The sequence below is a fragment of the Trichosurus vulpecula genome, chromosome 1 (assembly GCF_011100635.1).
Source record: "Trichosurus vulpecula isolate mTriVul1 chromosome 1, mTriVul1.pri, whole genome shotgun sequence".
Taxonomy (NCBI): domain Eukaryota; kingdom Metazoa; phylum Chordata; class Mammalia; order Diprotodontia; family Phalangeridae; genus Trichosurus; species Trichosurus vulpecula.
The window spans coordinates 163009742-163033039 of NC_050573.1; the positions used below are offsets into that span (position 1 = coordinate 163009742).

General features: G+C 37.5%; 1 protein-coding gene across 1 annotated transcript in view; it reads right to left on the minus strand.

Annotated features, from left to right (window-relative positions):
* CNBD1 (cyclic nucleotide binding domain containing 1) overlaps positions 1 to 20664 on the minus strand; it is a 593156-nt gene extending 572492 nt beyond the window's left edge. The window contains 1 exon segment of the mRNA XM_036742093.1: positions 20586 to 20664. Coding sequence (XP_036597988.1) covers positions 20586 to 20664 — 79 coding nt within the window.
* Positions 20665 to 23298: the final 2634 nt, after the last annotated feature.

Below are 23298 nucleotides of genomic sequence, written 5' to 3' on the forward strand. Positions count from 1 at the left end.
TTTTAACTGCCTGTGTAGAACTTTTCTACTATAGGCTGTAAAGTATATAATCAATCTGATTTCAACATCATCCGTCTAGTTATGTCCACATGCAGAATCACCTTTTGGGGCGTTGAAAAAGAGCTGTTGAATCTAGGACCAAATATTTTTTGTCTACCTTATTTTTTATTTCTTTTTGTGTAAGCTTTAAAATGTATATAATGTACATGTATAATTTATAAATTTGTAAGTGTACATGTATGGGAATGCATACATAAAAATATCATATGATCAAATAGTTGAGCAACGACTGCTTTTTTCCTTCCATATAATTTCCATTCAACTAAGGTATCGACACATAAGCTTCTTCAGCATCACCCATATAGTACACTACAGTTCTGGCGTAACTGATATTCAATTGAATTAGAAAATTTTAGCACTAGAAAGGAATAGAGGATATAGAATGATGCAACTAGAAATAACCTTAGAGATCATCTAGTCCTGCCTCCTCCTTTAATAGAAGAGAAAGTCAAAGAAATGAAATTATGTGATCAGGGTCTCAACTAGCTGCTAGTAATATCCCGGGCAGTTAGTAGCATAGTGGATATAGTGCTGGTCCTAGAATGAAGGAAACCTGAATTCAAATCCAGCTTTAGACCCTTACTAGCTATGTGATCCTGGGCAAGTCAATTAATCTGTCTGCCTCAATTTCTTCAACTGTAATAAGAGCACCTACCTCTCAGGGCTGTTGTGATGATTAAATGAGATAATATGTGTAAAGAACTTAGCACAATGGCTGGCACATAGTAGCCATTTAAGAAATGTTTATTTCCTTCTTTTCTTCCTACCTTCCTCTTTCCTTCCATTCCACTATGCTAAATAGAATAGAATTCATTCTATATGTAGGTCCTAGATTTAGGCTTGATATCAGGATACCATTTAAAAGTGGAATGAGCTGCCCCCGGAGGCAATGAGTTCCTACTGTCTTGAAAGTTCATTGACCCCCTTGGCAGTCTGGGAAAACCAATTCCAATAAAACCCTTCTTTGCTTAATTTTTTTTTAAATTATTGGAGGAAATGCTAAATCAGACTTAGGGGTTAATGAAACTAAAGATATCATATTTTTCCCATAGAATTTCACCAACCACCTGAAATCTGGTCCATGGACTCTAGTTAAGAGCATCCATCTGTGTTTTCAAGCCCAGAATGGATGGCCACTTGACAAGTACATCTTTGAGTGATTTGGAGCAGCCAGATGGTGTAGTGGATAAAGTAGTGGATTTGAAGTAATGAAGATCTAAGTTTGAATCCTGCCTTCAGGCCCTTTCAAGCTGTGAGATCTGAAGCAAGTCACTTATTCTCAGCCTCAATTTCCTCAAATATTAAAATGGGGATAATAATAGCACCTACTTCAAAAGGCTATTTTGATGAGCAAATGATATATGTAAAGTACTTTGCCAACTTTACAATGCTATAGTTATTGTTACTAGTTAGCTCATTCAAGTACAGGGTTAACTCGATGACCTCTTAAGTTCCTTCCCAATATGAGATTCTGACATTTGATAACTTTGAGAAAACACTTGCATGGACATTTTTCACCCCCCCTAAAAAATGCCGAAAGGGGTGCCCCATATTTTAGCATAAAATCACTGATATGCCAACCAAGCATATGAGAGCCCTCATGCCTCACCTTTAGAATCTGGACTGATGGCTGGACTCCAGCTTTGAGGATTCAAAGAAGAACATATCAACAGAGTTTTTCTCCTTCTGGAGTCCAAAGACATCTGGTCTAGTCTTGGTAGGTCTCTAATTCTGAATGCCTCTAGTTCTTATTCAAGCCTTGCCAGAAGCTCAGCTACTAAAGAGACAGCTTAAGAACTCTCCAAATATAGCTACAAATACTCTGATCATTTGATAGAGCTAGGTCACAAAATCAATTTTCAGTCTATGTATCAAAGTGAAGTATTTTATTTCCATGTTCAAACCAGTGGGTCCTCATCATAAAGTCATAGGATCCTGTGATTTAGACACCATTAAGTCAAGCCTCCCATTTTAAAGAAGAAACTTACACTAAGAGGTTAAGCGGTTCTCCTAGCTGGTAAGTGTCTGAAGTAGGATTTAAATTCAGATCTTCCTAACTCCAAGTCCAGTGGATAGATAGAACACAAGAGAGAAGAGAAGGCATGAATTTATAAGCATTTTCAAAGTTATATGATATGTACAACTGTGCCAGAGTAAAGCAGTTCAGTTCAATGGTAGTCTATATTACAGAAAAAAAAACCCTATTATCTGTGGTTCACCACAAAGGTCCTGCAAGTCAGTACTTAAGAGACATCTAACATTTTCCTCCACAATTCTCCCTTTTTCAATGCCCACTCAATTCTCATTACATTAGAGAGGGCAACTCTTCATATCATGCTACTGTTAAAGAGAGAGAAAACACCTATGAAATGTTCCTTTAGGTAATTGCTAGGCTGGATGGCAACTCACACTAGCATGGCCACCATCAGCTGGCCTGGAAATACTCCCTCTTTAGGATATACAACATAGTACACCACTTCTACATGTCCAACACACACATACACACACACACACACACACACACACTCACACACACCTTGGACAGGGTAAAATTAGGAGCTGGAAATCCTTGATAGCACACAGCTTCTCATCTGGGTTGGCATATCCCAGACCACTTCCATTGCTCACTGCACAGCACCCCAATGAGGATTTCCATATTCTGCTTCTACAGAACTTCACTGACAAGCCTAATCTCTAGTAGTCCCTTACTGAGTTTGCATTATGTAGTGTCTGTGTAAGCACTAGCCCTGAATATAGCTGCACTCCTCTGAGATCTCTTCGAAATAAAAAAAAAAGTGCCTATACACTACACATGGGGCCACAGAGAGAGTATGATCACAGGCCATAATTAGGTTTTATATAAGCCACCAGGCAGGAAAAATTCTCATGGAGAAGAATTCCCTGTAGGTTCTCTGACCAAGAGTAGAGTTCTTTGTTCTTACATGCTGCTCCTTTTCCTTTCTCTAAACTATGCCAAGTTGTGGCTGAAAACATCTTAACTGAATAGAGGAATTATGTGAATAGTTAAGTACTGATTCACTTGTTAACATCTAGAAGTTTGTCTATTCCTACCACAGGTATAGTTCAACATTCCAGGCTGTTTCTTTGGATCTGGATTTATACCAGGATTTATGAGGCACTTCTTCTGAAAAGCTCAAAGAGACTTCACATTCACTATTTCTATCATGCATAAAAACAGGAGATGAAAAAATTCAAACACTAGATAACATCAAGCCACCTTATCCAAGGTTTCATGGTGAGATAGTGGTCAGGTTAAGACTAGATCCTATGTCTCCTAATTCCCAAACTTTTTTTTTTTGCTGGTTGACATATAAGTTTTATATGCTTAAAACTGTCCTCTTTCCTCCATCTCCACCTGAAACACCTCTTATCAATTAACAAATCAATAAATATTTATTAAGTTCGTACCTACTATGAGCCAGGGACTGTGCTAAGGAGTGTGCTTGGAGTCTCCAGCTTCCTTTAAGTCTTGGCTAAAATCCCACCTTCTGCAAGCAGCTTTTCCCATCCTCCTTAATCTTAGTGCTCTCCCTCTGAGAATCCCCCAAATTTATTTCATATATGTCTTGTTTGCATGTATATGTATGCATTTTGCATGTATGTATGCATAGACTGTGAGCAGGGCAGGGACTGTTTTTGCCTTTCTTTGTATCCCCAGAGCTTTGCAGAGTTCTGGTTCATAGTAGGTGTTTAATAAATGCTTCTTAATTAGGTGTTGATGATACAAAGACAAAAATGAAGCTGTTTGAATGTTTAGCTTAAATGCCATTTATACAACGGTTTCCATGATTCCTCTCAATTAGGAAGTATTTTCATTCCTTTTCACTTTGAATAGTATTTTGTATTGCAATTCAATTCAGTTCAGTTCAAATAAACAATAATTTATTAAATGCATAATACATGTAAGACATTAAACTAGGCATTGCAGATACAAAGAAATGAAAACCATCCCATGCTCAAGAAGCTTATATACCTTTATTTTGTAGTATATGTATCCATATACATGCTATAATGTGTCATAAGACCACATGCACTCTGATGGTAGAGACAATGTCTTTTTTTATCTTTGTATTTCCTCTAGTCTGTAGTACAAAATTCAATACATAAAAGGAACTTAATAAGGGGTTACTGAATAAAGTCATTTACTCCCGTCCTCATACTCGATGATCTTGTGACAGTGGTGGCTTCCTTACTACTCCTCACCACACTCCATCTCCTGACACTTCATCACCTTTGTTCTGACTGTCCCCTATGCTTGGAATGCTCCCCCTCCTCACCCCCATCTTGTAGATTCTCCAATCTCACTTTCTACAGGAGTCTCTTCCCAGTACCCTACTATGTGTTGGTCCCTCCCCCTGAGGTCACTTTCAAGTTATACCGTTTGAATCTTGTACACACCAATTATTTTTTGCATATTATCTCACCCTTTAGAATATGACCTCTTTGAGGGCAGGGACTGTGTTTTTGTCTTTCTCGTACCTTCAGGGCTTAGCACAGTGCCTGGCACACAGCAACCACTTAATGTTGCTGTATGTGCTAGTTTCCCTTGCCCTAAAGAAGGGATAATGAATTAGTCCATTATGCATTTCTAAAACTTTTAGAAGTTTACTCAATGACTGCATTCTAATAATAAAGAATTAGAAGTTGACAAGTCCAAATTAATACTGTTTTAAATTCAGGTTTCTGAAGGATGAAATTTGACTTTATAGGAATCCTTAGTGGTCTAAAAATTAATCAGCAATGACAGATGCCACTTTCTAAATATGAAATTGAAATGTGTGAAAATTTATAATGAAAACTGATTACTATACACATAACGGTTTAAATTTAATACATTTTAAAAGACTGATTCATAATTAAGTCACCTTTTATCTATACAAAGCAAATAGTGTCTGAAAGCAAAGCTGTCGGATTCTTTGGCTCCACATGGACTAAAGGTACAAATGATCAAGTTTATAATACAGATGCCAACAATACTTTTACTATGATAATTTTTCTATAATATAGTATTGCATGGTGACCTGAGCAATAGATTCCATAATCATTTAACTTATTGACCTCTTACACTTGAAGAATTAGAAAAGAACAATTTCCCCCTTTAACTGAGCACCAAAATGAAGTAAGGGCGGGAGCCAAGTCAGATGTCTGAGTGAGTCAGCTGGGCTATAGCAGAGGATGCCAAACAGGCAGTATAGTGTATAAGGAAAAGATAGCTAGCCTTGGAATTGGAAGTTCTGCATTCAAGTCCCAGGTTTGCCATTAGAGCCTCTGTGACCATGTGCAAGTGTCTTAATCCCCTTGGGTCTGTTTCCTTATCTACAAAATGAAGATTGTGCATTGTACTGTCTTTCTTGCTGCATGGCTTTAAAGAGGAAGAAAACTATCACGTGTAATTTAGTGTCATTCATGAGCTGCCATCATTTGATGATATTGAAGGTGGCAAGAAATCAGGAAAACAGGACTTGTAGAAGCTATCAAGGAATTTATAATCATAGAATCATAGACTCCTGCAGTTGGAATGGGCCTAAGAGAAAAATCTAATCCAATATATAACTGAAATAAGTATCTCTACTGTACAACATCCCGGTCATTCATCCTCTGCTTCTGGACAACCTTGGGTGCATAGAAGCATGAATATAGATCACAATGTCTTGTACATAGTAGATACTTAATAAACATCTGTTGGATTGAGTTTGAAGGGACTCTCGAGATCACTTAGAATCTAGAGATTATTTGTATTGACTGATTCATGTCTCTGTTTTACATAGTAGATTCATACATGTGTTTTACATAGCAGAAGGTAAGCTCCTTGAGGTCAGGAACTATTTAGTTTTTGTCTTTGTATTCCTAGCACCTAGATCATTGCCTACTTTTTTTAATTAGAGAAGTGAAATGAGCAAAAGAAAACTATGTTGAGTGATTTTGAAAAACTTAATACATTTTTTTTATTTCTAGCTGATTTATTGCAACAACATGAGAGAGTAATAAGTGTATATAGCCCTGGATGTGATTAGTGAAACTTGCTATTTGAGATGAAATTTTGTGGGACTATAAGTCATGTCCAACTCTGTGACCACATTTGGGTTTTCTTGGCAAAAATACTGGAGTAGTTTGCCATTTCCTTCAGCAGTTCATTTTACAGATGGTAAACTGAGGCAAACAGGGTTAAATGACTTGCCCAGGGTCACACAACTAGTATCTGAGACCAGATTTGAAATCAGGAAGGTAAGTCTAACTGACTTCAGTCCTGACTCTATCCACCATGCCATCTAGCTGCCCCAGCCAGATATACAAAAGGTACTTTAAAAATGTTTCTTGAACTGAATTAAATCTAACCCACTGCCCTCTTTTAATTTTAAGACATTACTCTTCACATTGAATAAAAATTTGCCTCTCTCTGACTTCCACACATTGATTTTAGTTGTGCTGTCTGAGACAAAACAAAACAAGTCTCATCTTCCCCATACATGCAAAAATTACTTAGAGATATCTATCAAACCCAGTCCTCCACCCTTGGTCTTCTCTTCTCCAAGTTCAACATCCCCAGTTCCTTCAAACAATCTCCACTAATCTCACCATCCTGGTCACTGTCCTCTGGATGTTCACCAAACAAGCAACATTATTCTTAAATTGTACCACATAGAACAGAATACTGGACATTAGATCTGTTTTTGTTTTTAACTAGAGCAAAATACAGCAGAGCTACTACCTCTCTCATTCTTATAAAGCAGCCTAATTCAGTATTTAATTTTTCAGGCACCTTGTCACATTATTACCTAATATTGACCTTGTAGTCCCCTAAAACCACCAGATTATTTTAATATTAACTGTTATCTGGCCATGTCTCCCACATTTATACAAGAGTAAGATAATGTCCTTATGAAGTTATGTTTTTAAATCTGAATAAAGGACTTTACATTTATCCCTATTTCATGTCATCATAATAGAATTAATCCACCTTTCTATACTGTCCAGATCATTTTATATCCTAGAAGTTATTCATAAACTACCTATTCCTACCAGCTTTATGTCTTCTACAAATTCAATAAACATATTATTGATTTAAAAAATTAAAACATTCAATAGCACCTGGCTAAAGAAAGATCCTTTGGATACTCTGCTCATAGGCTTCCTCCAAGCTGACATCAACCTATTAACACCTCATCTTTGGGCATCATCATAAAAAAGTTCTGAATTCATCTCATTGTACAATGTCATCTACTCCACACTTTATCATTTTGTCAACAGAGACAGCACAAAAGACTTTATCAAACGCTTTGCTGAAATCTCAAATGAGCTAATGCATGTACACTACTTTGCACACTTTAAAGCACTGTATAAATGTCAGCTATAATTTTTATTATATCTACAACATTCCCCTGAGCTACCAGTCTAATAATCTAGTCAAGAAAGAAAATGAGGTTAGTGTGACATGATTTGTAATTGGGGAACACATGCTGTTTCTTATTGATCACTGATTCCCTTTCTAAATTCTCCCAAGCCATCCTTTTAATAATACATTCTACAATTTCTCCAGGAATAGAAGTCAAGTTTGTAAACATTCTTCTAAAATACATCAAATTGATTTTCCTAAAGCAGAGATATGATTATGTCAATCCACTCCTCAAGAAGCTCCAATGGCTCCTTCTTGCCTCTAAAATAAAATACAAAATCTTTGATTTGCCATGTCTTAAAGTCCTTCAAGACATGGCTCCAAGCTAGCTTTCTGGGCTCAGGTCACCTTATTCCCTGCCCCACCACCACCACTCGCCCCATTCTATCTCTGAATTCCATGTCTTTGCATAAACTGTGCTCCACACCTGGAATTTACTCCTTCCTTAACTCCACTTCATATAATCTCAGCTCACTTCAAGGTTCAGTTCAAGTGCCCATCTCCTACACAAATCGTATCCTGTTTAACACAAATATCATCTCGCCCTCCGCCATCAAATAAAATATTTTGCATTTGTTTTCTATATTTTATTGTTGTTTTTTTTATTACATATCCCCCCAGGAGAACATAAGCTCTTTGATTTCTATTTAAAGTCATTTGAATTTTTTTTGTCTCTGTATCCTCAGGGTCTTGCCCAATGCCTGGGCATTGTGAGTGCTTGTGTTAAACACAACTGTTCAGCACAAGAGTGTTAAGCACTTGTGAGTGCTTAACAAATGTAAATTGAACTGAATCTTCCCTTACCCCTCCACTACCTTTATTTTCAGTTTAAAACCCTTTTGAGCAGGTCCACAAGTCTCTTAACCAATTTATTCTTTCTGACTCTTACTTGATGTACTTTCTACCTAGCAAAGAGATTTCTAGATCATGCCACAGTTCAAAAATCCCAAATTCTAATCACCAATTCCATCTTTTTTAGTATCTGTTTACTACTAGAATGGTTTGTTGGAAAGTTTGGTGAGAAGAATGATTTGGGAAACAGTTTGGATTATAATAATTTAAAAAACCTGGGTTTAAATCCTAGCACCCCGTTCACCAGGGTCACTTGGATGGCTTAGGTAAGTCACAAAACCTTCTAGACCTTTGTTTCCCCATTTTTTAAAGGGAATATTGGACTAGATTTCCAAGGTTCCTTCCAGCTAAAACCCAATGATTCAGGATCTCCTCTTTCTTCCAAAGTCTCTAAGATTGCTTCTAGCTCTAGAGTTATAGTCCCATAATCTTTTAGCCTCCTGACCCCAGTGAGATTTCTTTCTGTTTAATCAAAGTCCATTTCTTCTTAGTTTTTTCTCTTAAAGAATTTCTTCCATTATTCACTTTAGTTGGAGCTGGGCTAAAGGAAGAAATGATTTGCCACTGTGACAGAGTAACTGGAGAGTAATTACTAGAATAATCCAGTACTTGGCAATGATGGTCATCACAAAGCTGAAATAGGGCTTATTAAAATGTTTAATGGCTGCAGAAACTAAAACCCAGTACCCAAAGCCAAATCTATCAGGGTCGTACATAGGTGCTTATTTGTGAATTATTATATTGTGAGTTAATCCATGCCCCAAGATGGCCCAGTTTTGTTATACTTATGTGGTATATTAATTTCCTCTGTGTACAGAAGGAACAGTAAAATAGGAAAGCACTGTTTTCTTTAGTAGTAACAATATGACAGCTAGTAAAAGAATTTGGAGGGTAAAGTGATTTAAATTCCTCAACAGAACCTGATATCTGTTCATTGTAACCTTGAAATTGACTATGGAAGAAAAAAAATATGGTGTCAAAACTTGGAAGTAAAAATACAATTGTATTAGTTATTAAAAATGTGACAGCGAAATAGTTTGCATATTGGGGAGCAGTCAGTATCATTCTGCCCCTTCTCCTAACTCCACATTGGCAGAATCAAAATGAAGAAAAGTAGCTGCAGAAACTCACTCAACCCCCAATGACTTAGCTGGACCCTGTAAAAAGTGTCTTTGGAGGTATGAGGAAAAAAATCAAGGTTTTTGTTACTATCATTTATTATAAACCTGTTCAGCAAAATTCTCTTAAAGATGCTCCCATTCACCCACTGTGCTTTATTAGCCATTAGTCTACCATACAATGTTAATAAAGTGTGACCTCTAGTGGAGATATATGATTTGCATTGCAATCAGATTGAAATATTTTCTGTTTATAAGCCTCTACAAGAACCCAGGATTCATTCCTTTATGAAGCTGTTTGATTAAGATATTCTAATTCTTAACACTACTATGCAACGAACAAAGAAGATCGTCTAGCATCACGGCTAGAAGGTTAACAATAAAAAGAAATGGAATATAAATGTGGCATCTACAACAAGGGTCCCTTCTTTATTTCTTGTTCTAGGAATCATAGAATTTCTGAATTAGAAGAAAACTCAGAGGCCATCCAAGTCTAATCCATAAAGAAATGGCTTTTACAATATTTCTAAAAGGTAACTATCCAGCCTCTGCTTAAAGCAGTGAGGAAGAAGTCACTACTTCATGAGGGAGCCTCTTATTTTTCTTGTAGACAGCTCTAATTGTCAGGAAGTCTTTCTTTTTATCATTATTTCTCTGTAGCTTTATTCACAGCTCCTCCTTCTGTTCTTGGAGATCAAGCAAAGCTACCTTAATTCCTCTTCCTTCATGACCAAGGACTCTGTAATTTACATTCAGGACAAGAATAACAACAAAGAGTAAGTTCACTGCTTAAGGAAAGATCACATAATATCAGCAGCTGAGAGAGAAAGAATTATAACTCTTAATTTTTTTTATTTCTGTCAAGTACAAAGTGCTTTGTAAATTTTAAAGCATTGTGAAAAAAAGTGAGTTGCTATTACCGCAAAGTTATTACAGTGAACTTCATTTGTCATCAGCTGCTCTGCGTGGTTTCAGGTCCATCATCCTCTTCATCATGCCCTGCCCAGAATAAACTCATCACCAGGAAATTTATCATCATGGAGATTGCTTCAGCTTCACTACTCACATCTCATCAGTACCCTCAGTGGCTTCTGCCTCTCTGACTGGAAGGTGAAATGAAAAACTTTCCCCATACCCTTGCTCTGCAAAGGGCTCAATGGCCCTACCAAGAGTCACTTCTGCTTGATTTTAACTCAACCATCAACTTCATCATACTTGCTTGCACAGGTTCCCTCTGGCACTCCCCCAGCCCAGTTTTTAGCTTCCTTTTGTATATTGTCTTCCCCTAATAGATTGTAAACTCATTGAGGGCAGGGACCATCTTTTTCTTATTTGTATCCCTAGCACTTAGCACAGTGCCTGGCATATAGTGCTTAATAAGTAGGCACTTAATAAATGCTTGTCATATCATAGCTTCATATTGGAAAAGGATGGAATAGACACCCTTAAGAAACAACTGAAACTGGAAATGGAAAGAGAGCCCCTAGCTACTCTAAATGAATTCAGTGCCCTGATACTGAACAAATTTACAGGTGCGATTGTAGGTTTCATGTTGCAAATTGCAGGTTGTACGACTCTCGGTGATTTTAAAGAACCATGGAGAATAAAGAGATGCCCCAGAGAACTTCAGGTCGGCAAATAGCCCAATTTTCAAAATGGTGAAGAAGACCTAGACTATAAACTCTACATTAGTAAGCTTGATGTCTATCCAGAGCAAAGATCTAGAATGAGTCACTGAACAGTAGGTTTGTAAGCATCAGGAAGAAAAGTGATGATAACTAGACCTGGCACCAATTCAATAAAATTGAGTCATGTCAAAGTGACTCCATTTCCTTTTTGACACGGTTACCAAACTTACCAGATAAAGGGAATACAAGAGAGAAAGTGAACTTGTATTTTACCGCTTGATGAGAGGTAGTTTGTCATAGTGGATAGAGAGCTGGCCTTAAAAGCAGGAATACCCAATCTTAAATCCCCTCTCTGAGCTGTACTAGCTGTATGGATTTAATGCTGTCAGGATCCAAGACCACCTCTCTCTTTTTAGATACCCTCTTTTCAAGAGCTAAGGTCCAGAAAGCAAACTATGCCCTGAGCTTGGCATAACAACAATTCTTGTGCTCTGGGTGAACTCTGCTGCAACTAAATCACAGAACTAATGGTCCCTGAGCATGGGCAAGCACCAAAAGGCCCAGATGTGAAGCCCTGCTACGAATGGACTTTTTATCACTAGGCTGCATTGTCTCACTGTTGTTGTGCCTCATCACTGTTGTTACATTGTACTGTTTGATTCTTTATCTAGCCATAAATATATAATGCAAGGTTTAGTCCCACTGCCTTGGATCTCCTACTAGAGGGGGCCCCGATACGTGTCTAATTTCTCTCCCCCGATGGAATAAAGAAAACTTTTTACTTTTAATCTGTGTGAGCTCTTTGGTATTTTGGGAATTAAAAGTGGTTGCAAAACCTTTGTGGTTCTCTGGTCGTTTGTTACCAGAGTTGACAATGCTAGGATTCCAGATACAGAGTCAGAAAGACTTGGATTCAGATCATATCTCTTGTACTTATTAATGTATGGCTTGGGCAGGGGTGGGGAATCCACATGTAGGTCCTCAAGTGCAGCCTTTTGACTGACTCCAAGTTTTACAGAACAAGTCCTTTTATTAAGGGGATTTGTTCTGTGAAGTTTGGGTTCAGTCACAGGACTGCTCTTGAGCACCTAGAAGGCCACATGTGGCCTGGAGGCCACAGGTTCCCCACCCCTAGCCTAGAATAAGTTACTCTTTCTTCCTGTTATTCATCTCTAAAATGAGGGTGTTAGACTAAATGACCTCTAAGATCCATCCCAACTCTAAATCTATGATCTAGATAACATAATTTTGTGAAATTTTAAAAGTTCTATGTGAATATTAGTTACTATATTCAGAGGACAGAAATAGGACCAATCGGTGAAAGTTACAGAGAAGCCAAGAGAAGAAAGAATTTCCTGATAATTAGAGCTGTGAATGGGCTCTCTCATAAGGAGGTCTCTGAGCAAAGGCCACTTAGGAATTTTGTAAAGAAGATTCCCAAATGTGGTAGAGCAGTGGTTCTCAAAGTGTGATCCAGGGACTCCTGGGTCTCCCCAAGAACCTTTCAGGGGGTCCATGAGGTAAAAACTGTTTTCATAATATTAAGACATTTTCATTTCTAACACAGTAAAATATTGATTGATAGAATCCACACAAACAAAAGTTCTTTGGAGAGTCCTCAATCTGCGGGTAAAGAGGTCCTGAGACCATAAAAGGTTTTGAGAATCACTGGTAGAGAAGTAAACTATATGACCTCTAAGATTCTATGATGATTGTGTTACCTCATATGTCAAAAGGTCAAAAATCAAATTATCCCAGTCCCTATAGCTTTCTCGCCTCATCTAAATTAGCTCATGACCCTTTCCAGACAGATATATAAAGAATTAAAGGTTCCTAGTGCAGAAAAATAACAACTCAGAGCCCTGAGGGGGAAAAAAAATTTGTAGAAATGAACTTTGAAGAATCATGGGATAGAGAGAACCTTTTCCAAAATGTATTTCCTCCCAAATTTGGTTTTCTTTTCTCTTTTTCCCCTGTTTGGTTTTGTATTTTTGTTGTTTGATTTATTTTACTTAGCTTCTTTTCCTTTTATTATCCATTTCTGGTTTCTTTTCTCCTTTACTCATATTTTTTTCCTCCACACCTCCCCCCCAAACACACACACACACACGCACACACATTCACACATACACATACACACATCCAGGTTATTCAATGGTTCATTAAATTGACATGATCCTGTATTCCCATTCATATCAAGCCAGCTGTTGACACATTTCATATTTGCAACTCCTTACACCCCTGAAAAATAGAAAACTTTTCCAGGAACAAAATCCCCAGAAGAAAAAAGGAATATCCTTAGAATTCACAGGACCTAGAGCTAGAAAGACCTTAGAAAATCAACAGCTTATTGCCCTTACCCCCTGCCAATTTTACAGATGAAGTAATTGATACAATTTGCCCAAAATCAAGCAGATGATAAAAACCAGAGGCAGAATTTGAACTGAGGCCTTCTGATGACAAATCCAGAGCTCTTACCACTATTCTATGAACCCTCAAAGTATTAGAACTTAGAAAATAAGTTTTTTTTTTCTCCCTTGGCAAACATGAACCAGGGACCCAAAAACAACAAAATCAAAATACAGCAACAATTTCTCTCCATTCTACTTCCCTGTATAATAAGGTTCCGACCTTCATCCCTGTCTCCCTCAGCCTCTCTGACAGATGAGAACCACCACAGTGCATCTAGTAATGCCTCTGAAGTCTATATCATCCACGGAAGATCACCAGCATTCTCTCTTCTTCCCCAGGCAACCAATGGTCAGAACGCGTGACACAGCCAAATTTTAGTTTTCTTTGAAGGATAAGTCTAATCAAGCATCAAGAAACTACAGATCTAATGTTACCTCCTTTATGTTTCTCTCCTGGGTCTCCAGTACAGAATGTACCTCAGGCAAAGCAGACACCTCTCTGCATTTGGAAATCTTAATGAAAACCAACCAAAGATTACTACCTGAACCACAGAGATGTGAAAGCAGTTTCCACCACTCACTTCCTGAAGTTCCAGGTGCAACTTCCTACAGTCTCCAAAGAAAAGGGAGAGGAAAAAAAGCCCTTCTCTATCTGCCTCTTTTCCCACCCTAGGTAGGGAATCAGCTAGCAGCAGCCAGCGAGACCTGTGTATACCTGATTCAGGTACTACTTCACCCAGGTGGACCTCGGACTGTGACAGCAACTTGGTTTTTAACTGTTTCATTTCCAGAGCAAAGGGGAGGTGCTATTTCATACCACACAAGGAAAAAAGAAGTCCTTTCTCCAAGGTCTGCCAGGCTGCAAAGATTTCAGCAGGGGGAAGGGAAGGGAGGCCACCAGAGGACAGAACTTAAAGCATTAGAAGACAAGTTTTTAAGCCGTAAATTGGCACAGCTGCTTAACTACTTGGAATGCCTCTGAGCATGAAGTATATGGGTAATGAGGCAGCACTAGCTGGGCCTTTGGAGAGGTATGATGTGTTCAGCTGTTCCCCTCTCTCATCACGGAAAACAATAGAGCCACCCAAAATGACATCTTGCAAAAAGCCCTAGGGATCTCTACCACTTAAAATGTAAAATGCCTAAGTATTTCAAGTGGAGGAAAGGCCTGTGCTCTGTTTTGTTTTGTTTTGGTTTTAATGTTTAGAAGACAAACAAGCTATCAAGGCAATTCCCAGTGCTAAGAAGACAAGGATATTTATGCTGTTTTGTTTTCCTTATCTCTTAGAAACATCCTTCTTACTTCTGTTGGCTTCACCTCAGCTCCTTCCCATGCCTCTCTTTTTTAGAAATCAGGCTTAGTCATATTGGAGCTCCACTTGTTTATTCAAGATTTATAGGTGATCACTGTTTCAGCTCTGACTCTGTCAGAGTTTACTGGGTTCTCTTGCCCAGATTTTTATAGGACTATACCTACCTGGGAGTAGGAAAGGAAGTTGTTGGTTTTAATGGAGTTAGCTCAAAAACACAGCTATTGAGCAACCAGGGCGCATCTCCAAAGAGAAGTTCGGAAAGAGACATCAGGAAAGGTTTCTGAAGAGAAGCTAGGAAATATGTACCCCTGTTCTTCATGGGGCCTTAAGATTAGTCTGAGTTTTAAGTTGTTGGGATTTTTTCCTCATTTTTTAAAACATTCCTGTCTGTTGAGGGCCATTGATAAATACTGAAAATAGGAGTGGTGCACTACTGAACATCCCCAATTCCAAACTAATCTGATTTTTCATAGCTCAGCTATGCTGGACTATATACTCCTAAGTGGCTGAAAAATAGTTTTATTGTGATTTTCTCATAATCGTCCTTATAATCCAAAGTGGTTAAAGTCCAGCTAGTCTAACCAAGCTCTGTTGTTGACAACTGTGGTTGTGTGGGGAAAACACAATATTTTCAAATTATATCCAGAGTAAATTTCCTTAGTAATGATAAAAATAAATTTTAAACTAGAACATGCAGGAGCTCATTTGGCAAAGGACTTTATCTAATACATCTTAAGGCCTAAATAAAATACAACATTCAGACATTTTTCATACTTATGTTTTTAATTTTACACATATCAAGTTTCTACTATATAAAAGTTTCTATTGCTGGGAGAGATTATTGTATCTCCTGTTCCAGAAGTATTTAAGAATAGTTGGAACCACTCTAGATATTTGAGACAATTCACTTTCCATTTTCACAATTAACTTTCATTGACCAACAATAAAGGAATATCATTGACACTTCTTAAACAGCCCTAATCACAGAATGGGGGTTGCCTCAGTCAAAGTGAGAACTCTGAAAGACCTTAACTTAAAAGCACCAAGGTCTTCCACTGCCTCCTGGGCCATCTCTAGTTGTCCAGTTCTGTATCTGGCCACAGGACCCAGATGACTCAAGAGGAGAAAGTGAGGCGGGTGACTTTGCCCACCCCTCCCTCACTTAAATTCAGTTGACTTGCAAGTCATGGCATCATCTTCTTGATGTCCTGGTCCTCTTAGAAAATGAAGGACAAACCACACAGCAATGAGCCAACTCAACCATCTGAAGTGCTGATTGTTACATTTTCTTTTTTTATTATTATTTTTTTATAATATATAATTTTTTTATTTTTAGTTTATGACACTCAGTTCTACATAATTTTGAGTTCCAGATTTTCTTCCCTCCCTCCCCCCGCCCCAAGACAGCACGGAATCCGATATATCTTCCACGTACAACTTCACATTGAACTAATTTACACACTAGTCAAGTTGTGGAGAAGAATTGTGGCCAATGGAATGAATCATGAGAAACAAGAAACAGAACCAAAAAAAAAAAAAAACAACAACCCAAAAACAAAGAGAGAAAAACAAAAGGGGGGGGGGGCGGGGGGAGGGAATGGCGGGCATAAAGTGTGCCTCAATCTGCACTCATACTTCATAGTTCTTTCTCTGGATGTAGATAGTATTCTCCATCATGAGTCCTTTGGAGTTGTCTTTGCACCTTGAGTTGCTGAGAAGAGCAAAGTCTATCAGGGTTAGTCCTCACAGAATCCATATATCTGTGGTTGTGTATAATGGTCTACTGGCTCTGCTCTACTCACTCCGCATTATGTCGTGTAGGTTTTTCCAGGTTGTTATGAAGTCCGTATCTTCCCCATTTCTTATAGCACAATAGTATTCCATTACCTTCATATACTACAGCTTGTTCAGCCATTCCCCAATTGATGGGCATCCCCTTGATTTCCAGTTCTTAGCTACTACAAAAAGAGCCACTATAAATATTTTTATACATATGGGTCCTTTTCCCGCTTGTGTGATCTCTTTGGGATACAACCCTACAAGTGGTATTGCTGGGTCAAAGGGTATGAACATTTTTATAGCCCTTTGGGCATAGTTCCAAATTGCTCTCCAGAATGGCTGGATCAGTTCACAACTCCACCAGCAATGTTAGTTACATTTTCAATGTGATTATTTACAGCATGGAAATTGGTAAATTACAAATCAGGGCTTGATTTATTGTTTTGTTGATTGTCCAGATTTAATAAAGTGCTAATGGTGCTTTAAAAGGGTCATGAGTATTCTTTTTCTCAGAGAAAATAGAGAAAATCTACCTTGGAATTCATGATGGACATTTCATTTTTGTCTTAATATACCCAGAGCCTGAAACATAATAGATACTCAACAAATGTTTTTGACTGATTGTTTGACAATAAAAGAAAATCTAGGAAGTCTGATGTTGAGTGAGTTTCCTTATTTATAAATAAGGAGATGGGACTAGATGACTTTTAAGGTCCCTTACACCTCTAAATCTATCGTCCTGTGTGTGGTGTGCATAAAAGGTTAGAGAGTGCAAATTGCAAAGCGTTCTGTGAGAAGGGAGGCAGAATTCTCACAAACTTAAAATGCTACAGGGAAAGGCAGCCCATGAGTTATGGGAAACTCTTGAAATCCTGAAGACATATAAACTTTTGATGTAGAGACAAAGGAAGTAGTTTCTAACAAAAGGGATGTAGATACACAAGAAAAACATCTATATAACAATAATAATAATTATAGCTAGCATTTATATAACGCTTTGTGTCAGGTACTGTGCCAAACACTATTATTATTAAGATTATTATTTCATTTGATCCTCACAACAACCCTAATAGGTAATTATTATGCACATTTTACCGGTGAGGAAACTAACAAAGATTAAGAGACTTGCACAGGGTAACACAGCTTGTAAATGTCTAAGGCTAAATTTGAACTCAGGTCTTCCTGACTCTGGGCCCTGTACTCTATCCACTGCACCACATAGCTGCCCCATCTCTATATCAGTTTGAAGAAAAAAAAGTAATAAATGATGAATATGAAGGACCTTGTAGCAATAGCATTGAAGCTCTAAAAATCAAAATAAGCTAAGGCTGTAAATAATGTCAAATGCAACAAAAAAGGGAAGGGAAGGGGAAGCTATACTGGGGAAAAGATGACCAGGGAAGAGATGGAACCAAAGCTAGGAAAGGACTGGATAAAAAGAACTGACCCCCCAGAGAAAGGTTAGGACTACTTAACTCATATTGCTTCTGCCTCTCCACATCAGAGAGTGATCCCTGGACAATGATCTTCTAGAAGAATGGTCCAGGGGGAGTTAAGTCCCAAGATAAGATGGGAGACAACAAGAGAACACCTAGCTACCCATAAGGATTTCAAGTCCAGAAAAATTTCATAACAAGGTACTCAAAGCACTAGTAGATTAATAAGGCACTATTAGGAACCTCAAAGATCATGGAGAATGGAAAAGGGCTCACTGGTTTGGAGAAGGGATATATATATATATACACACACACACATATATATACATATATATGTATATACATATATATGTATGTGTGTATGTGTGTATATATGTATGTGTGTGTGTGTGTATGTATATATATATATATATATATATATATATATATATATATATATATATATATATATATATATATATATATATATTCTTACAGGGTTACTAGACTAGTATATAGGGAGGGAATTCCAAGAAAAGAATTCAACAAAGTTTCTTTCTCTAATCTTGTGGACAAAATAAGAAATATAAACCAGACAATACTACAGTTAGGAGGATTAGGAACTCACTAAATAGTTGGACCCAAAGAGTATTCTATGATATTTTGAAATCACTCTTGGAAGAAAGTCTTTAGTAAAGTATCCCAGGTATGTGTGTCGAAATCTGAGCTATTTAAAAATTTGTCATGAATTGGATGAAAGGCATAAATAGCAAACTTTGCAAGTATGCAAATGGTTCAAAGTTGGGAGGATTAACTAAAATGTTGGCTGATACTTGGAATCCAAAAAGATCTTAAAAGACTAAAATATATGTTAAACTGAATCTCACATGATAGAATTTGTATCTCTGTACTTCCAGGGTTCCTAAATGAAATTTAACATGGATAATTAATGTAAAATTTTCTATTTCAGTTTTTTTTAATCAGCATCATAGGTATAACATAGAGGAGGTATTATTAAACAAGAGTTCATCTGAAAAAACCCTAGGGATTTTATGAATTGTACGCTCAGTATGAATCAATAGTATGATATAGCTTTCAAAAACTGTCAACTCAAAATTAGGCTGCCTTAAGACACACATAATGTCCAAAATAAAGGAAGCAATAAATCATACAGTTTTCTGCCCTGGTGAGACCACATCAGAGATATTATGTTCAGACATTGAGAAGTTGAAGAACATCTAGAGTATGACATTCAATTATTTAAGACCCTACTACACGCCAGGCATTTATACAAAAACAAAAATGAAACAGTCCCTACCTTTATGGAGCTTACATTCTACCTAGTGAATCAACATGTACACAAAAGAATATATAGTAAATCCCTAAAAATGAATAAGGCAATTTGGAGGTTTGGGCATTAGTATCTGGGGCCCCAAAATCATGCCATGGGAGAATTGCTTAATTTCAGTTCAACAATATTTTTCCAACCTCTACTAGGCTGTCAGGCACTGAGCTCATTGCTAGGGATACAAATGCAAAAAAAAAATGCATTTGCCCCCCAAGGAGCTTACCTTCTACTGAGGGTAATGGCATGTACACAAGTAAATATGAGATACATACAAAGCAGTTGGAGGGAGGAAAGGACTACATATAACAAAATTGGGAAAGATCTCATATAGGTTGTGGCACAAACTGAGCCTCAATGGAACTAGGGTTGCAAGCGGTAGGGAAGGGAGAGCATTCAGAGAACTGGGACAGCCTGTGGAAAGATGGAGACAGGAGATGGTATCTCATGATCAGGGAACAACAATGGGATAGTTTAACTGGAATATAAAGCAGCGGTAAATATAATCAGCCTGAAAAGATGGACTGGAGCCAGACTGAGAAAGAATTAAACTCCAAAAGTGCTAGTTTTTGTTTTCACCTAGAGACAGTGGAGAGCCACTGAAATTTCTTGAATAGGGGGAATAACATACTCAGACTGTGTTTTAACCATATTACTTTGAGAGATCTTGTTGAAGGAAGTGGGGATGTTTACAATGGAAGAGAGAAGATAGATTGGGTCACAATAGGAATCTTCAAATATATGAAAGACGGCTATCTCGAAGAGCGGTAAAAATTATTCTACTTAGCCACAGAGAGAACTAAGTGAAATGCATGGCAATGATAGAAAGGCAAATTTATGTTTAATGGAAGGGAAATTAGTACCATCCAAAGGTGGAATAGGCTTTCTGGAGTGATGGAGGATTCTCATTCATTGAAGGTCTTAAATTTTTCTTTAATTTTTAAAAAGCAGGTCTCTACAAATGTGAAATCTGAAATTTGGAAATGAAAATTATCAAACCATGTGGCACAGTTAAGGGAAACACAGGAATTGGAGTCAAGAGGCCTACCCATAACTAAATATATAATTCAGGCATTTCATATCAATTCTGTGCTTAGTTTCCCCTTGTGAAATTATGGGATTGGGTTAAATGGTCTCTAAGGCCTTTTCTAGCCTTACAGTTGTAGGAGTTATCTGATTTGTAAGCCCTGTGATAGGTGCATTAGAATAAGTAACAGATGAAGGAGCCCCCCAAAATATTCTCTACTCACTTGGTACACCTTGGAGTGGAATAGGTGGGATACCTTCCATAAGACTCAGAATACTCTCGGAAATTGAGTAGAGCGGCATCTTGATCTCTGAGAATTTGTTGCACAGGCAAAAACAGTCTAAGTCTCAAAGTCAAAAGGATATCACTTTTATTGGTGACATCATAAGTCAGAATTCTCAAAGTGGCCTCTGATAGGCTGGGCCTTGGTAATACATTTTTCTTATCTCACTGCCTGAGTGACTCTCCAGAGAATAAAAAAATGGTTCAGGGAGAATTTTTCCATGGTCTGGTCTATATACCAAGTTATTCGTGTTTGAGAAGATGAAAAGTAAAATATAGGACAGCGAGCATGAAGGCCTAATGAATAACTTAAACAGGAAGTCAGTCCCATGCGTAAGTGAAATAAGTAGCCATCACCTATGTATTATCATTTCTGAGTCACCTGAAAAGTGTCTTCCCCATGTAGGTGGCTTCTTGCACTAAATTGTACCATTTGAGACTTATTTCTTTGTATTGAACTTCACCCTTTCCCTGCAGTCCTCTTTAAAAATGCATTTATTTTCAGGAAATATGTCATTAAATACATAGTGTAGATTAATTTATTCTGTGAGTGATTTATGTATTGATTTATTCTGTGAATTATAAGAGATGTGGCAGGAGACAAAAAAGACACTGAAAGGGAGAGCCAAGCACGAAAGGGGGTGTGAGGAATACCAAAGAAAAATGTCACCTATTTGACAACTTAGCAGAATTCTGGTTCTACTGTTAAAGACCTACTGTTAACATAGAACCAGAATTCTGCTAAGTTGTCAAATACTTGTTTAAAGTAACAGACTAGATTTGAACCCAGGTTCTCTTTTTCTCGCACACCAGTATCTATTCCTCTCCTTTTCCTTAAAAAAAAAAAAAATTTAGTTTTTTCACTGTGTTGAAGCAACCATGCTAGAATCATAGAATTTCATAACTAGAAGGAACCTCAAAAATTATCCAGTCTAAGCCTCATTTTGTAAATAAGGGAAATGAGCTCAGTAAGATGTTGTGACTTGTTCAAGATCATATAGCCAGCTAATGGCAGAGCTGGGTCCTAAATCTAAATATTCTGAATTTCTGTCTTTGTGCTTTCTACTTTCCCACACTGTTCTCCTCTCTCTTTCATAGACTGCTTATAATGCTTTTGAGTCATGATTAATGCACAAATGGTCACTAACACCCAAAATAGAATTAAAAGGGACTTTGGTAAGCATTTAGTCCAACCCATATGCTGCAGTCCCCACCACCACACACTCAACAAACAGCCATTCACATTCTGCTTGAAGACCTCTAATACGGGCAATCCCACTACCTCTAGTATAGAGGCAATTGGTTCTAGTTTTAATCAGCTCTGACTGTTACAAAGTCTTCCTTAGGGCAAGCATAAATGTGCTTCTTTGCAATTTCTGCCTATTCCAGGAAGTTTTGACCTCTGGAGCTCTGGAAGCTAAACAAAATTGGTCATGTACAAATACCTTCCATATCCTTTTGATAGAACTTGTATTTAATTATTTTCATATTGTCTGCCCCATTGGAGTGTGAGCTCCTTAAGGACGGGCACTGTCATTGTATCTTGTATTTCATATGTATCCCCCATTCTCAGCACAGTGCTTGGCACAAAGCAAGTACCTAATAAATACTTTCCAGTTCATTCGTTGTTGACTAACTGATAAGAGGATCAAGGGATTATAAATGTATAACTACAAAGAAACTTTGCAGTCCACTTAATCTAATTATTTCATTTTACAGGTGAGGAAACTGAGACCAAGAGAGATAAATGCTTGCCTTTAACGATAAGAAGCAGAGCTATAATTGAATCCAGTTTTCTATATCAAAATCCACCACTCTTTTTGGCAAGTTCCATAAGAAGGAACTCCAATAAAAAATGAATCAAATGAACCAAGGAAATCTATTAAAGGGTATGATTAGAATCAGATAGATTCTTATGTGAAAGGTATAGAAAATATAACACGTCCCGGGCAACAGGATCAAGAGAAACCTGCTTGTGTCAATGTCTTCTGATCACATATAAATATTCAACAGGATGGTGCACAGCACATTAATACTGGGGGGATGGCTTTTAAAATGAGCGAGATGTTATCAGCTGTTGATGATTGCAGCAGACAAACAACATCTTAAATGAAATCAACCGTCCTTGGGACTAATAAAAGACATGACAATGACTTGCATCTTTTGAAAAACATGGCTGAGATGAGAAACTGGCCTCAGATGTTCCCATTCTATTTTATAGATGACATTAGCAATTACTTATCTTCACAGAAATCTGCACAAAGCACACTCAGTGAGCTGCAACCCTGAAAAAACAACTTTTATTTGCCATAAAATTACTTTCTCAGTATGCCCTCATTCGTTTTGTTTTCTTTTGTTTTTCCATTACAATAAAGGACACACAGCATTTACATTACCAAAATGTTTAAGCTGGGCCAGGATATTAAACAATTCATTCAAATAGACAGGGTCAGGACCTTTTTCAGTACTTGATTACCTGCTCAGCATTATCTCTGAAGCCACAAGTCTGGTGTAGGCTTTGCTTCCTATCAGATAAATCATGGACAGCAGGCATGTTAAAGTCCATAGTGGGAGTATTATATTCATTCTCAACATTTCTGCTCAGGTTTCAATTCATGAGATTAATTATTTAATTGATTGGAGCACAAGAAATA